Here is an 18,183-nt window from a genome sequence, read left to right as displayed (position 1 = left end):
GTGGAACAAATTTAAGACGCACACCACAAATAGGAGAAGGAGCTCGGCCAGCAGTAGGTCGCAATAATCAGCTAATAAGGTCGCAAGATTCTTCTGCTGACCAGTTCAACGGAGGCGCTCAGGGAAAGTAAAACTAACAAAGTTCGGAGATTGCCTGTAAGGCATCTATGCGGTGAAACTTTTAATTACTTCGAGTATATTTTGCTGCCTGGAGGGTAAAGTGGAAAAATCTTGGCTTATTCTTCTCAGTCGCCTTATCCAAATGGGTTGGTGTGAGACTACCATTCGGAAAACGTAAGTTCGAATCTCGGTGAAACCCCAAAATGAAGAAGGAGGAGCCGATACCCAAAAAAGGGTGTATTCTTTTCAGCCGTCCTGTTTTCGTGGGTCTAAAATATAGACATCTTCGCTTTCATTGCTCTGTTACGCATGCGGCAAAACATATATTGATATCATCCGCCAACTGGATGCCATCATCAGTCCGAAGCGTGTAACACAAACGTAAACAGCATTTGTACAGCCTTTCACTCGCTTACCTCTTCCTCTTTTCCGGCCTCTCCTTTTTCCTAAAAATGGTATCACAATGGACGAATTTAATTTCTCGCTCAAATTAGCCTTCTTATGGGTAACCCATAATTTAATACAAAGTATCTAATTAAAACCAAAAAAAAAAAATTGTTTACTGAAGTAATTTTTACTGCGTGTCATTCGTATGAAGTTTTTTTAATATTCATTATATACTTTTCCTTTGCTTTCCCACTTTTCTATCTATTGTATTTTGATGTTAACTAGTAGTAGTCATGACTCAATAATCATCAATAATTTTAGATTATCAGATAGATAGATAGATAATTCATTGATAGTGAAATGATATAGGGTTTCCGGTTGCAGAAGTAAGAATTCAAAGAATATAAAAAAAAATACTAAGGATAAAAGTCTATTTCAGTAACTATTATTAAGAAGACAAGTGCGGATTTTATTTTTTTGTTTTAAATTATTTCTTCTAAATGTTGACCTTTACTTAGGATACCCTCCGTACTCCGTGCACTTGTTTCATATACTTTACTTTTGAGGTACCCCAACAAAAAAAGTCCATAGAGGCAAGATCGGGCGACCTTGATGGCCAGGATATGCCACCGAAACGGCTTATAAGTTTGTTAAGGAAGAATCACGCAGTATCGCCATGGTCTCTTTGGCCGTGTGCAGTGTTGGACCACCTTGCTGAAACCATGTGCTCTACTGAGTAAAGATATTTTCTCAATAATGGTTGAAAATAATGGATGAGCATGCGCCGACAAAAAACACAGTCCACATAAATTATTTGCCCTCGACGATTTTCAAAAAAATATGGTACAATTATTCCACATTAATAGTAGGTTCTGTCCTTTAGGTGACCAATAACAATAATTTAGTTTATTTACACTTTCATTTAAATGAAAATTGATAGTGTTTACCGTACCGTACCGAAAGATGCAACGCTCGAAATTGTACAAGAAAATTTTGACGACTCGGCGCTTTGACGGCGAGCGCTCATCAATTGGCCGTCGTGGTAATGCGACTTGACCGCTTGTACCTTCATAATAAAGCCCGAAACAATTTGATGCCATTTTCTTGTTTTATTTTAACTAGCATCGCCCGTTATTGAAAATTCTACTAATAACAATTCTCACTTTAAGTACTAGGATTTACCCTAATTCAATTGAACTACACAATATAATTTTTTCCCTAGTTCACTCCACTCGATTGGTTTCCTTAATATATTTGCTTTCTGACAGGGTAGGTGATTAGCCTGCCGCTAACAGCCCTAAGTAGTGGGAATGCCCACCTGTCGTAGCTTAGGAACAACACCTTCTTACTGCTTGAAGTGGCATCTGTGTGTAAAATTTTTCTGGCAGAAGGATCACACAGATGGTTGGAGACTTCGCAAAATTGGGTGTGTCTGCGCTATTACCGCGATTGCCTGCTTCCACTTGCTGGCGCCACTGATGCAATGTGTAAGTAACTGTGTCTTTTTCTTTATTTTTTGCTTGTTTTAGCAGCCACAGTGCAAGTAATGTGCTGTCTTTTTGTGCAGGAGTAAGGATTGGAGGGATAAGGTTGTTGGGGTTGAAGAATAAATTTTTTTTTCTTATTTTCATATTTTATGCATATTATGCAAATAATAAAACTTAAAACAGCCTATAATTAAACTCCAAGGCTGCTATTCGTTTAAGTTTTTTTCAAAATACTACAGCAAATTTTTACTAAGTTTCAATGCCACGCTCTCTTTTCAGATGCCTGATGTTTTTCGCCTTGCGTGCGGCATTCGTAGTTTAACTGAGGTAGCGGTTCCAGAAGAAAGCTAGAGGTTTCAATTTCTTTTGGCGGTGCTGAATTCCCTTTTCCAATACCCACCATTTTTCACCATAAGACAGGTATTGGCAATTTGTGTAACTGTATCAAATGCCATTATCTTAGCTTTTGTGGTTCTGGAGAAAAACGATTTGGAAAATTTCAGTTTATATGGGAGGTGCCACACCCCTTTTCCAGTACCTAGCACTTTTCACCGTAAGGCAGGTATATACTTATACAAGTAATGCATTCGTGACATGTTTCAGTTCCTTAGGTTATTTGGTTTCAGAGACATATTGGTTTTCACATTTTGATAGCGAGCCCTCTTTATACCGGGCTTCACATTTCTGCACTAAAGGAAGTTACTTCGGTGCATGCATTATGGAAATTGGGGGAACGGTACTCTCAAAAAATTAGTTAAATATTTTAGTGCGTCGTATTTATTATATTGTATAATAATTTCATTTCTTATGGTTGGTTTTTTTTTATCAAAACTTATTCCTTTATTACAATTTCTATGCTTAAATAATTCAGCTTAAATTACATTATTACTATACAAAATATATACATGTACATACATATATGCGACTACGTGCACATGCCAGAAAAAATCTATGCATGTGCCGTTCAGTTTGCCTACTTTAAGCTAAATTCAAGTTTTTGCTCTTCGTTTTGCTAGCCGGCCCAAAGAGACTGAGCAAAACGGGTAGCAGAATGAGTCCATGCGCTGCTCCTATTAAAACAATGCCAAGATACATGCGGAAATAGAATACTTCGAACACTTGCGAATTGGAGAATCCCAAAACTATGATGCCGGCAAACTTAGTTAGAGTAATGCCCGAGAGAACACTACTGCCCGTTACTACTAGCGCTTCCCTCGCACGCTCTTCCTTATTACCCGTTTCATTCTTATACGAACGGATTATATGTGCAACGAACTCCACACCGATACCGATGCTTACGACTAAATTCACCAACGAAATCGCATTTAGTGTTATATTCCATGCCCACATCATTCCGAACATATTGATGAGGATTAATAGCACCATGAAAGTGACCATCAAAGCGGAGAGCAGATCTAAGCCGGTGATGAGCAATGTGACGAAGAATATGACCAATAGTGTAAGAGAGAGAGAGAACAAGGCATCATTCCACATGGTAAGGTACTGCTCGTAGAAGATGAAGAAAACACAATAGGGGAAAATGGAGACGTCGAATTCATATTCAGCAAACATTGAATTGATTTCGGCGGCAATACGGCGCGCCTCTCGAAGTGCCGAGTAGAATTGAATTGATGTGGTAGATGTGGTGGAGTACTGCATGAAGTGCGTGTCCAAAATATCAGAATCGCCTTGCTCGTCGAGCGTATAAATGACAGCCTAAAGAGAGATGATTCAGAGCATGTGTCGATTTGTTGAATAAACAAAATAGAAGATTTGAGGACTCCGATACTTACATCCGCATATGAAGCCCGACCAGCTTTTGCGCATTCGCTGTCAGGTATGTCGAACAAGAAATATGGTATGTACTTTCTGAAGGTTTCTGGCGTTGGACGTAAGCCGTCTTCGGAGAATTCACGATCACAAGATACGCAGTCATCATCTCTCGAGTCTGTTAAACGGAAATAAATCGAAGACATTACTTTGAATGCTCTACAATATGGATTGGTTTGAAAAAACTTACTGCTTGGACAGAAGGAGCCATCGGTAGAGTTCACCTTACAACAATCGCTAATACTAAGCCAATCAATGTAATCATCTATCCAAGAGGAAGCTGAACGCGCCAGATAAGTGCTGAATAGAAAATATTTTGTTATTAACACAAATACCTAACTACTCGTGCAAACATAAGCAAACATACATTTCGGGATATAGTGACTGCTGATAAAGTTTCACCGAAACAGAGTCATTATTGCACTGAACACCGCCGCAAACTACATTCTGGTGATCTTGATAGGTAAAGTTGAGCCCAGGCTTCAAGACCCAGTAAACAGGCGCGCCCATTGATAGAAGCTCACTCATGTATTTGAAATACTTAGTGACGTGTGAATCGGTTGGCATGGACATTTCCTGATCCAGGCCAAGTTCGACTGAAGGAGCCACCATAAGCGATAAACAAGTGATTATCGTAAATATAATCAAAACAATAATTTTGATCGATCTGTAGAATTGTCAATATAACCAAAAAATATATCAAGACTTCTTTAGTAAAAAAAAACAATAAATAAAACAACTTACTTAGAAAACAGGAAAGGAGCATAAAAGTTTTTGAACACCTTCTCCACTACGCCTATATTTTGTTCGTCACCCAAATCGGTCTTATTCGAACTTTTGAAACAACAGAAAAGATCGAAACGTCCAGATGCCACTCGACGCTCGTCCAAAGTCATGAAAGCAACAAAAGCAGTGAGTTGAAAGAAGAAATTAAAGAGAATAGCGGCAGCTGCATACATGGCAAAGGTCTTCACTGCTGGCATATCCGATATAGCACCTATACATAGTAGAAAAAGTTGTAATTTTGTATAAATAAGTCTTTTATTTGCACTCACCTATGGCAAAACAGGCAAACTCTGATCCAGCAGTTTGTACAATCGAAGGACCCACGCGTGCCATCGCTTCGCCAATAGCCTCTGCTACAGTTTTATAATGATTTTTATCTAAACGATGATAGGCGTGTACCATAATGAAAATATTATCCACTCCAACGGCCAATATTAGGAAAGGTATCACTTCAATTGCTAACATTGTAGTAGTTACATTCAAATAACTCCAGAAGCCCAAACTGCATACAACCGAAGCCAAAACAACGAAAATACCGGCAATCGCGAGTATTATTTTCGATTCGCGGAAGAAGCCAGTACAGCTGCGTATTTTTCCCAATGCTATGGCGACGTAGACAAACATAACAACATAGCTAATTACGACAGTAGAAACTTCGCCTTCTGAAAGTTCAACAATTGCATCCTGTATCGATCTTTCGGCGGAAAATGCAATTTCCATTTTATCGCTGATATAATTTTTAAGGAAGTCAACAAATACTTTTTCCCACGCCATATTTGGCACCAGTTGCTGTTCAGTACGTTGATTTTTGCCGAGAAGTGTTATTACCAAGCCAGTGGCAAGCTGATAATCAGGATTTTCCGATGCCGCTACTTTGGGCATGCCACCAACAGAAATGCCCGGCTCAATGGGGCCACCGTATTGGCCAAAGCAATCCTCCAACATTGGAACTCTTTAGAAAATTAGAAAATGAGAGCATGGCCGGCATATGGCAATAAATACATACAAATATACGATATACAGAGTTACTGGGAAAGTCGTCCTGGATACTAACCGACATTATTACAAGGTGAAGCAAAATTAACTATCCAATTTTGGTTTTGAATAAGTTTTTTACTAAGAAAAAAATTATTTTGAATGAGGGAAATCTTTATTTTGACTTTTATGCCATCCATTGCTTATCTGTTTGTATGCTGCAGTTGTCTAGTTAGAAAAATATAAAAATTATAAGTCTTCGGACAGGTTGATTAATTTTGCGCCACCTTGAACATATAAACACCTGTGATCAGATAATTAAGTTAGGGGTAAAAACTCTGTTTGGGGTAAAAACTCTGAAAAAATATTAAATAAGTTCTAAACAGCCTAAATTCTTTGGGACATATTCGATATTTTGAAAGAACTGTACACAAAAAATGTATGTAATGTTTGTATTTATTTAGTTTCCAATTTATTTGGTTATGTGACATGCTGTCCACGACTTAACCGTTTTCGAGTCATTCGATTTTAAAGGTTATTTTAAAAATTTTTTGTCTGAAAGAACCGTACGCTAGAAGAACATATCTATATATATAAAAATCAAGCCGAAAAAAAGTGTGCATTTGTCCGTGAAAGTTTCACACATTATTGGTGCTGCTTTGGCAAAGGTTTCTGTGAAGTTTGGTTGACATCCGATAACGCGTGTGTGTGCGGTGCGTCGGTTAAGTGAGTGTGTTTTTGCTATTTGCCGCACGTATTTTTTGTACCGCACATAGCACTCATTAGAATTGAATACATTTTGGTCGTGTGTGTCTGGGCCGATTATTATGAAATTTGGTATATATATATATTTTTCCACGGTGAAGGTTAGTATAATATGCTTATTGATTCCACTCGCCACCAGGTGGCGCTGCCGAAGGCCAAAACGAGGACCCGGGTAACCCTAGGATGTGTTTTTACATTGTGGGCATCAAATCAAAGCTACTGATGAGTGCTTTAATACAGAGTATTTTTTAGATCTCTGAGTGACCAGGGTCTCGAGATATAGCCGAAAAGGTGGACCGAGGTACCCTTGGATGTGTTTGTAAAATATGGGTATCAGATGGAAGCTGTTGATGCAAGCTTTTAAGTGAAGTAATTTTTACTGCCCGTTTACGGGATAAAGAAAGGAGATGGAGCTGGAGATGGAAGAGGAAAAAGAATAGCTACAGGAAGAGGAAGAGGAAGAGAGAGAGAAAGAGGAAGACGACTTATTATTAAAAATTAAAAAAAAAATTCTAAAAAATTTTAAAATGTTACATATATGCTTATTATATAAACGTTAATCTGAAGTCAGTTATAGTGAAAAATTCATTGTATCATTGCCGACGTGATTGGTGATCGTTTCCTTAATTTTTTGCAGAAAGGTTATGCTAATATGAGATATTACCTATATCATTCATATATTTACGTATTACCTGTGTACTCACAAATATACGGTTGAAGCAAATATATGTCAGTTTTTTTACTTCGCCTGGACAAGTTTATATAAATTTAAGAAGAGTAAATATAATTTATTTTATATCAGACTTCATGCAAAAAAGTCATTTGCACCTGAACACATAGCTGGGTCAAAGCGGGGGGGAATGGAACAGTTCTCTTCTCCTTCTCCGCTTTTTCGTACACGACCAAGTGTATGTATCATACGATTGATGTTGTTGTTTATGTGTAAAGGGGAGCGCATCTATGCACATGCTAAACTTGAAAATGGGAGCACCGATTATTATGTTGAGAAACATAAATCAACCACGACTATGGAAAATACTCTGGTGAAGACGTTTTAATACCGCGAATACCAATGATACCATCGGATATGCCGTTTGAATTCAAACGTCTTCAATTTCCTGTTCGCCTTGAATTCGCGATTACTATTAATAAGTCACAAGGCCAAACTTTACCAATTTGTGGTATTGATTTAGAATACCCATGTTTTTCTCATGGCCAACTTTATGTTTCATGCTCAAGAGTTGGTAAGCCATCGGTATTGTTCATTTATTCAACAACGCATGGAAAAACGAAGAATATTGTATACCAAAGAGCATTACAATGAAAAAAGTAATAAAGTAAATCACATCAAACGTTTTTTAATTGCTACTACTATTTAAAACTTCTTTCATTACTAGTCATGCGCGAGAATTTTTATAAAAACCACACAGTATTTTCCGGCTTAATTTAATTAATTAATCTGGATTTTTTTAAAGACGACCAGCGGAACGGGCGGGTTTTCGCTAGTTATTTTCTAAAATAAGTTTTAGACTAGTTTCCACACTAAATTTTTTTTAATGGTGCGAAGTAGGAAAAACTTCGAAAAAATCGCAACTCAAATCTTAAAGCAGCCATTTTTAAGTGACAGAGCTTAGTTCAAATTGGTTTGATGAGTTTTATTAATTTAGATACCGTAATATCCTTAAGTATCTAGGTTAAATTTCCCAGTAACTTTGTACTTTGATGTATGCATCCTTTTTAACTTACCTGAGACAATCCTCGAGTTGATTAAGATAGTTGTTTGTGTAGCCATTGGCATCTTCGTATTCATTTTCAAACTCTTCTATATCGTTTTGAAAGTAGCCATAAATGGATTGCACTAAGCAATCAGCAACGGTCACTGTATTTCCAGCGTATACCATAGGAGCATAGCAAACATCCGCCAAAGTCACGCCACTCTCTGTGGTTAATGCTTCAATTTCTTCTTGCAATTTGAAAACTTCTCTAAGAAAACTTTTTTCAAACGCTGGACCAAATGTTAATATTCCCGATGACGTATTGTGCGTGAACTACAATAAAACATAACTTAGTTAAAGGCACATACCACCTTCATCAAAAAGTTTCCGGAACAACCACCATGCGACGCTCTAAGTCAACTGACTTGGGTTCTGTTTTCTTTTGTTAGGTGCCACATCTGTGATTAACATTCCTACCAAAATTTTATCGAATTGCTTGACATTTATAAAAGTTACGCCGTCTTGAGTAAACCTACCTCTACCCGTGTTTTCGTATTTACAGTTTTAAAAATGGATTTGAATTTGCAACAATGAGTTCGAATTAAACTTAATTAATTTTTTTAATGGATTTAATGGCGCAAAGACCTTAAAAATGTTGGGAAAATGTTTGGGTAATGAAAACGTCAGAAACTGTCTCAGTCAAGGCAATGAAAGACTGTGCACAACGAGGACTTTAGTCTTTGTTCTGTGGTCTTTAGTCATTGATGATATGCTAATAAAACTACAGAGGATAGGCTTTGATGCTATTGGATATGCTGACGATCTTACGGCCATTGTGTCAAGCAAACTTGAAGGGACAATTTCCCACGTTATGAACCAAACGCTGATCCTCATATCAGACTATTAATCCTTGCAAGACAATAATTGTTCCTTTACAAACAATTTAAAGTTGGATGCTGGTACAATAGTTATAGAAGTTCTACTACTCCAACGAAATAAAATATCTGGGTGTTGTCTTAGATAAACGTATAAACTGGAACTTTCACCTCGAAACGGTGGTAGAAAAAACCACTAGAGCCATGTGGTCCTGTAGAAGCCTTTATGGTAGAACAAGGGGCTTAGATTCTAAAATGATTCATTGGATCTATACCATGACGATTAGTCGGATCATCACCTATGCTTCCCTTGTTTGGTAGCCGAAATCCAAGCAAGTAACTACTAAACAACCACTTGGTAGTTTTCAAAGACACGCCTGCTTGACAATAACTGGTGTCATGAACATCTGCCCCACTGTTGCTATAGAAGCGATAGTATAACTATACCCTTTGCATATTTTCCTTAAAAAATGTTTAATTAGAAGTGCATTAAAAATATAAATCTTACTTGGGAACGATCTTTTTGACTTTGGTATCACAAGTATAACAACATTAACCGTAGGTTTGAAATCATAATCTTAGACCGTGATAAATGGGAACTGAGAGGACAGTGGGTCGATCCCAGAAGCTTCGAATAGTTTACAGATGGTCCCAAAACAAATACTGCGATAATCTATGGTCTAAACACGAAAATCTCCGAACCTAGCGTCTTTCAGACTGAAATTCAATCAATTTCAATCTACTCGTAGCTACATATATACTCGGACAGTCAAGCTGCATCAAAAGCGCTAGGTTCACATCCTGTGCAATCGAAACTTGTGTATAAGTGCCTTAACAACTCCAACAAACTTAGTGCACCAAAAAAAATTATAGTTTGCTGGGTTCCGGGCAGGTAGGTAGTGAAATTGCTGATGAACTCGCAAGGCCAGGCTCGACAGCAGACTTCAACAGTCCAGAACCATACTGTGTTATCAATTGGGCAGAAGTTAAATGCAGGGTAAATACTTGGGAGAATAATCAAAGAAATACCCTTTGAAAAGTCACATAAGAACTCCGTCAAGCCAAAAGACTTATAAGACCTTTTACCTACAACTGCACAACAGCGTAATGTGAACATAAGGAAAATAGTAGGTTTTCTGACTGATCACTATTACCTAAATTACCATCTCTCAAAAACTCACATTGGGAATGACACAGAGCGTAAACTTTGTCTGGAGGATGATCAAGCCATAGAACAAGACAAGACCGCAGATATTATGAAATTTGTCTGCAAGGCGGAAAATTTATTGAAAGAATTTGGCTTTGAACCAATTTCCAACCTGAGGCGGGGACATCTAGGTTAAAAAGAACTTGAATTAATAAATTTAATAATAGTAGTGCATGTCCACAGGATTAGTATTAACGACTTCTAAAATATTTAGTAGTACACAAAAGATCATTTAGGTCGAAGTGCCGGCCATTGCGCACACTACAGACAAATTATTATTTTTTATTCAGTGATGATACTCTAAAGAAAACAGCCGTTTACGAGTGGTATGAAAGATATCGCTTCAGAAGAAAGTATGACGAACGTAGTGGATGGCCGTCGACATCAAAACTTAATGAAAATATTAATAAGGTGAAAGATGAAAAGTTGATAAATAACCGCAAATTAACCATCATAGATCTGTCAGAGGTCTTGAACATTGCTTAGGGATCTGTTCAGGACATTGTAGTTAATGATTTGGGTTTGTGCGTTTTGCTGCAAAGTTGGTTCCAAAGGACCTGATTTCATGCAAAAAGTGACCCCGTTGATATCGCCAAAGACATGATTTCCAAGGCTGAATCCGTCGCAATATTCATCAAATGCATCATTACTGGAGGCGAGACTTGGGTTTCATGAGTGCGACACGCTTTCCAGATATCAGGTAAGTGGGTGGAGAGCTCCGAATAAACCAAGACCAAGAAAACCTCGTCGTTATCAGAAAGCGATGCTCACGGTTTTTATGGATTACAACGGTACCGATCAACGACGAATTTTCGCCTAAAGATCTGACAGGAATTTGCCAAAAAAATAAAGAATTTGTGGGGAAAACTCATGGATTTTGCACCATGGAAACGCAACGTTGCACAATGCCAACATTACCCGTTATTGGTGAACGAATACTATAACATCCATCGAATTCATTTGATATGACTGTGATTATATTCTGTTTGATGAAGCCAATCAACCACTAGCCGAAAGGAAGTAATGCAAAAATCGAAGACGGCTCTGTTGGCTATACCGAAAATAGAGTTTCAGAAATGTTTCGAGAGCTGAATCAAACGCCGGCAAAATTGCCGGTTAATGGGGAGTACTTTGGAGACGATATTATTATACTTTTATTTTGCATTTTCTGAATATATTCCGGGAACTTTTCGATCAAGGTGGTAGCCTCTTACTCTTAATGCTGTGTCGCAGGACTAGCTGCCAGTTCCTGCTCTCTTTCTTACAAATTAGATTTATTATTGTATATTGAATCTAATAGATACTAATAATAATAGTTTAAATGTTACGCATGACCTTCTACTATAACTTCCAATTATTGTAAACTTACTGTTGATTGGTTTAATGGTTTCAAGAATATTTGGTTGGTGCGATAGAAGGGTCCGAAATGCTCATCAAAGTAATCTTTCTCCAAACGTGCTTGACTATCTTCAGCAGCCCATAGTTCAATCGGATCCGTGGTGACACTTAAGTATTTGACACCATAAGCTAGTCCACCAATCATCCAGGAAGACAAAGCCAAAATGAGCACCGGATTTTTTGCACAAAAATAACCCCAAGCGCGAAAAGCTTTGGAGAGTATTGTATTTACCCCACTAAAACCTGCACAACAAGACGAGATTTTTATTTTTGGTTTGCAGATATTTAGTGAGCCGCATAGTATGAACACCATCACGAGAGCGCCACAGACGAGCGACACTATAAAAGTTATGCCATAAAGTCCAGCTACCATGAAACCCTCCTCTTGGCCCGTTGGTGGGTCGGTATATGGACAAGAAGCACTACAATCAATACATGAACATGCATACGAGCCTTCATAGGCTTCCGAACAGTTTTTCACTTGCAGCACCTGCCGTGGCAATTCGCTTGTCTCATCCAAAAAAATATAGTTCATGGGAAAGGGTACATAATTATTAATGGTAGGATCGCCCATGTAATTGAACCATTTGCGATGATCGCAGGTTTTTGCATTATACGCTCCACATGCTAGATCCATTACGGGACGGCCCGTCTGAGTATGCTGAATTCCTGAACAACTATTGTAGACGCGCATTGTCGACTCATCATCGATTCGGTAATCGACTTGTTCTATATATTCGTGGTCTTGGTATGTCGCGTTATATGGTACCAGAAAAAGACTTTGATTCTGACCACAGGTCATGCTACAAATAGAAAGAGCGAAGTTGGTTATGCAAGTGGGACAGCGGGAAAAGATGCCATCCGCTTGTCCCATGGACGTTTCCATCGTATTGATTTGAGCTGCATCACAGCACAGTTTGAGAGGTTCTAAGTGTGGAAATGTTTAAGAATTGTAAAAAATAAAAATGATAAGTTTTAATGATGTTTTACCATCCGGATCTGCTGCCTTGTATTCAGCGTAAAAAGTCGGACAACGTTTTTTAAAAATGGCTTCAGCGCTGGTATCATTCAAAGGCTGCGGTGGCATGTTCACAGCTTTGTTTAACATATGTTGGCCCGACGCATGACTCTGACCATACCAAATGCAATGCGGTTCTTCATCTTCTGCTGCTACGATTATGCTTGAAAGCCAAGTTGAGCCAATTAGAAGGCTTAACGTCGCAAGTATCACAGTGTTTGCTGTAAGATAAGAATGAACTTCATTTTACCGGAAAAAAATTGAGCGAAATTTTTTATATATGAAAGTATTCAAAATGGATTAGCACCAAAACTAAAGGGTGGTTAAATTTCAAGGGCCGATGTTGAATGTGAACCACACCTAAATGTCAACGACACCGTCGGACTTCTTTCTTTGGGGTTATTTGAAAGAAAAGGTATACGTCGATAAGCCAGCAACAATTTAAGAGCTAAAGGATGAGATAATTCGGCACATTAACGGCATAAAATCTCAATTATGCTTCAGCGTCATCGAAAATTTGGACCATCAGAGGAGATGTGCCGCCGAGACCGAGGCGGCGATTTGGCCCATATTTTGTTCCATACGTAATTGAGCCATACCAGTATTATCATAATAAAGAGAAATGACAACAATTTCTTAAAAAAATTCTATTTTATTTAAAATCAATACCGGCTCTTGAAACTTAACCACCCTTTACTAACTGTAGTAATTATGTGGTTTCTAACAAGAACAAGAGTTTTTTAAATTACCCAACTCTACATACATATGTGTACTTACATATATACAGGGGGACCAGATAGTAATGTTAGTTTTGCCAAAAGTTACCTATTATATATATGCACCCATTGTACATACAACTCTCTGAAACCCATTACAATACAGTCAAAATATTGCTTAAACTGCCCAATGAGATGCCTAGGGCTTCTACAAAAATTTTTTTCAGTCAGTCGACTATTTCCAATACGATATCCTGTATTTTTTCTACGATTTCTGGTGTTGTTGCTGTTTTCGGACGTCCTTGACGTGGTCCTTCTTCAAGGCTTGTACTACCACGTTTAAATTCATTTTCCACTGTATTAATTGATGGTGAAAAGTCCTTATACACATTCAACAGCAAATTTCTGAAGCTTTGCTTTTAAACCTTCCATAAATAGATATTCAATCACTGCCTTTTACTTGATTTTTTTTTTCTATTATGGGATATGTCATTACTAAAAGGCTTGTAAACAAAGAACGAATTAACAGATTGAAATGAAACTTCGCATACGTTCATATGAAGAGTGTACGAACATAACACAAAAAATGTAGGGTAGAAGTAACGCTCTCCCTTATCGAACCGCAAAACTCATTGAACAACACAGTATATAATACAAAAGAGAGATAAACTCTAATACATCCAAAATGTGTGCGATGTAGCTAATCTATAAATGTAGGTATGTACCATATACAAAAAAAATATAAGAATAATAAATATTCAACAGAAATAGTACAATGTAAAGCACTACTTTATGGTACAACGCTCAATGCAAGGGAACTAAGCACCCATATCAGTTAATTAATATTTTTTTATAATTCAATTTGGGGGTATCATATTTAGATTTGTATTATCAGAGCAAGCTTATTATACTTTAAGTTCATCGAAAGAACTGCGTTTGGATGGAGTATTGTGAGGAGTATAGGGCACAAAAGAGTACAAACCTCTATCCATACACCTGTTTTCATCCACACATCTATTTTGATTTGACTGTTCAGAAGAATATCTAAAATTGTTGCTCTTAGTTCCATTATCCAATGATAATAAGTACGTCTGTATATAGATTCACTACGTAAACTCCAATTGTTTCCAAATTGTGCGGTTATCATGCAGCAATATAGTGTAAAGCAACGAAAATATATATTCTATATATCTAAGAAGTTTTTCTATCATTCATATAAATAATAGCGGTCGCTCCTAGGCAGGCAATGGCAAACGTCCGAGTGTACTTCTGCCTTGCAAAAGCGCCTCATAAAAAACCATCCGCCGTTCGGAGTCGGCTGAAAACTGTAGGTCCCTCCATTTGTGGAACAACATCAAGACACACACCACAAATAGGAGGGGGAACTCCACCAAGTATCCAAAACGGGCTTAAGCGCCAATTATATATATGTATGTATATATATATATATATACGAGTATATACCTAAGTGTCTAATAATGAACGATTGTTTGCTTGATTGCATGTTATCTATCCTAGTCTTGAAAGCTGTATATCAACCACTCGGCGTGCAATACGATCATCAGGCCCATTTTGACTTATGAAGCTTTCGTGTGGTGGGAGGTAGTGCAGACACAATCCTACCTAAAAATCTCAGAAAAGTCCAACGAATATCTTGTGTAGGAATCATAAGTGCGTTCCGATCAACGCCTCAGGCGCCGCGAGAAGTGATCCTACATATTCCATCCATTGATATATGTACCTATACATGTACCTATGCTAATGAGATAGCGGCCAAATCTGCTTCCAGGATTAAAGCAGCATCCATGCTAAAAGAAAACACACACGTTCTTGCATCAAGACGCATGGAAAACAGACTATCTGGTTCCCAAGACTCTCAGACTGATGCAGTGTCTTCCAAGCTGAGATCTACGTTGTAGACCAATCAGCAAAAACGATAAGACTGACGCACATACCTCCAGTAAACCTTAGCATTTTTGTTGATAGTCAAGTAGCGATCAAGGTACTGGACTCAACGCAAGCTGTGAAGATAAAGAAGAAATTGAGTCGCTACAACACCTCTTCGATGAACGTCTTGCACTTCAAAGAAGTCGTGTCAAATATCTTGGCGATTATTTCTTTGAGGACCTGGGAAATTAGCAAAATGTCGCACTCCAGGGACTAGTTACATTCTTAAAAAGAGCTAAGTGGTTTCCGCAACTTAGTTAGGGGAAGGCAAACAATGGAGGTATCACAATGGGCCAAAGTATGGACTGAGTGTCTTGTCTTAAACAAGCAACCTGACAACAAGCAACAGCTACTTGGCTGATTTTTTCATATTTGGAAACAATACTTATTGTTAAGTTCTTCTCTTCATTTGGACTTTTACTCTTCAATTTTAATCAACTACTGTTCTATGTACGGACCCTACTACAGCTACGAATACTACTGCCATCTTCAATTTAGTTTTGCATTATGTCATTAAAAACTTCACGAGATCGGGTCACCTATTTTCCTGGACCACACTGACTATAGCATACGCGGACGATATAGCCATTGTCGCCCGTAGTAGACGCTATCTAGATGACATCTTTTTAGCGGTGGAAAAAATAGGAGATTGGCAGGACTGACAATAAACAAAACAAATTTACACATCTGGGCGTACTAAAACGTAACGACAATAATATTCAGGACTGTATATCTGACAGAATAATGGTGGCGAATCGTGCAGACTACGCTAACATAAAAATCCTGAAATCAAGATCTCTCTCACGTAGGTGCAAACCTGCTATTTATAAATCGCTCATTCGATCCGTGCTGACCTACGGCGCAGAAATTTGGAGCATGACTCTTGCAGACGGGGAGCGGCTAAGAATACTTGAGCGCAAAATTTTGCGTAAAGCATTTGGTCCAATACGCGAAGAAGGTGGTGAAAATATTGTGGGATTTATCAAGTCGCACCATATCATAAATAAAGCCGTAAACGAGCTCATCTAGAATTTGAACTCTCGCTAACCTCGGTTGTCATATATATATATATAATTGGCGCGTACACCCTTTTTGGGTGTTTGGCCGAGCTCCTCCTCCTATTTGTGGTGTGCGTCTTGATGTTGTTACACAAATGGAGGGACCTACAGTTTCAAGCCGACTCCGAACGGCAAATATTTTGTATGAGGAGCTTTTTCATGGTAGAACTACACTCGGAGGTTTGCCATTGCCTGCCGAGGGGCGACCGCTATTAGAAAAATGTTTTTCTTAATTTTGGTGTTTTCACCGAGATTCGAACCGACGTTCTCTCTGTGAATTCCGAATGGTAGTCGCGCACCAACCCATTCGGCTACGGCGGCCGCCTCGGTTGTCATACTCTCCTGCTAATCAGGCGTGAAAATAAATGATACAAAAAGGTTTTTACTAAAAGAAATTGCCTTGCGATAAACAATGGTAAACTTCCGATTTTATTACTGCCATAAAAAAGCTTCTCATAGAAACCATCTGCAGTTCATAGGCGGCTTCACTGGTAACTCCATTTGTGCGCTCAGTCAAACAACCAACTAAGGTTGTACGTTCCAATTATATCTAGTTCCACAAATTTAAAAATCTAATTTAAAATTTAAGGCGTAATCTAAAAAAAGTGATTACATATTTACGTTTCGAAGTACTATCCATTATTTGCTCCTACTTTTTCTCATTTTTTGGGTAGCGCATGAATTCCGCATCGGGAGAACTTATCGCCTTTTGAAGCGATACATGGATCGATTAATTTTTTTCTTCTTTCCTTCGGTGTGAAAGAAAAAATACAGGTGGGTGCGCATGTGCCATCGATCAAAACAAATGATTGTCAAAAAGAGCAATGTCTAGAGGGTACAGCGCGGGAGCTGAGAAGTACCATTTTAGTACTTTGCGACATGGTGCCGAGCTTTATCATGCTGTAAACCTAGTTTTTCGTGCAGCTGTTCATGCTTTAAGTATTTTCCTTCTGCGCTCAACTCCAACGAATTATTTACTGATCCTTTGTTATGAATTGAAAGAAAGAATTTTCATAAAGTGGTGACCTCCAATTTTGAACCTTCATAAATGTCCTCTCTCGCAACACCATGCTGGTCTGTGGCATGAAAGCAGAGATTGCTTCTGAAGCATTCATACCGATCATAACATGAACTGTCACTAATTTTAGTCAACTATAAAATTAATCATGCAACTTTGTTTTTGAAAACTTTTTATTAAATAAAAAAACATGATTTTGAGTGATGGAAATCCTTATATTGACCTTTACGCCTCCATTGCTTGTCTTTTTGTATACTGCAGCTGTCTGATTCACAAGTGTCAAATGTGATTGACGTACGACGGACGAAAATATAAATCTTCCGATTAATTTTGCGCCACCTTGTATCAGTATTCAAGAGCCCTCAATAAGCCTCATTCGCAGTTTCCTTAGAATGGAGGCAGAGAATCAAAGCACTCCAGTACAGTGATGAGAATATGACACCAAAACTGCTTCAATGTTCACACAAAAGACACAAAAGTGGCAATAAATTCAAATCAAGCAGGTTTAAAACAAAAAAACGAAAGAACAGGCTTGTAACCAAAAAAAATTAATAAAAGTTTTTCCCACATAAAATAATTAGTTGATAGCACTTAAAAAATCTTCAGATTTTGTTAATAGCCTTGTTTTAACCTTGATGGGTTTATTGCTTTACACCATAATTAATTGCTGTAAAATTGTAGATAAAAAATAGGTACAAAGGCGTGAGTATTTATATACATAATATGCACATACTTGTCATTTTGTTTTTATGTGGCTTTGTAAAACTAAAAAAATAAAAGGACTTTGCGCTAATCCTTCACGTAACCGAAAAGTTTTCACTCAAATAGTATATCGCAACGCATCGCCGAATTCCACCACAGAACACATCCGAATTAAAGCC

At 37.9% G+C, this 18,183-nt stretch overlaps 1 protein-coding gene across 1 annotated transcript; it reads right to left on the bottom strand.

The window, feature by feature from the left end:
- Window positions 1-2,824: 2,824 nt before the first annotated feature.
- Window positions 2,825-18,183, bottom strand: LOC128858343 (NPC intracellular cholesterol transporter 1 homolog 1b). Its single transcript, XM_054094529.1, has 10 exons — window positions 18,036-18,183; window positions 12,536-12,784; window positions 11,517-12,472; window positions 8,097-8,398; window positions 4,880-5,562; window positions 4,569-4,821; window positions 4,192-4,491; window positions 4,015-4,124; window positions 3,788-3,942; window positions 2,825-3,710 (listed from the first exon to the last, which is right to left on the bottom strand). The coding sequence occupies exons 1-10, from the start codon at window positions 18,040-18,042 to the stop codon at window positions 2,973-2,975; spliced, it is 3,753 nt and encodes a 1,250-aa protein (XP_053950504.1). The 5' UTR covers window positions 18,043-18,183; the 3' UTR covers window positions 2,825-2,972.

Source organism: Anastrepha ludens, chromosome 3 (genome assembly GCF_028408465.1).
Source record: "Anastrepha ludens isolate Willacy chromosome 3, idAnaLude1.1, whole genome shotgun sequence".
Lineage (NCBI taxonomy): Eukaryota > Metazoa > Arthropoda > Insecta > Diptera > Tephritidae > Anastrepha > Anastrepha ludens.
The sequence above is the reverse complement of the archived record's forward strand: the minus strand, read 5'-3'. Positions and strand labels throughout refer to the sequence as shown.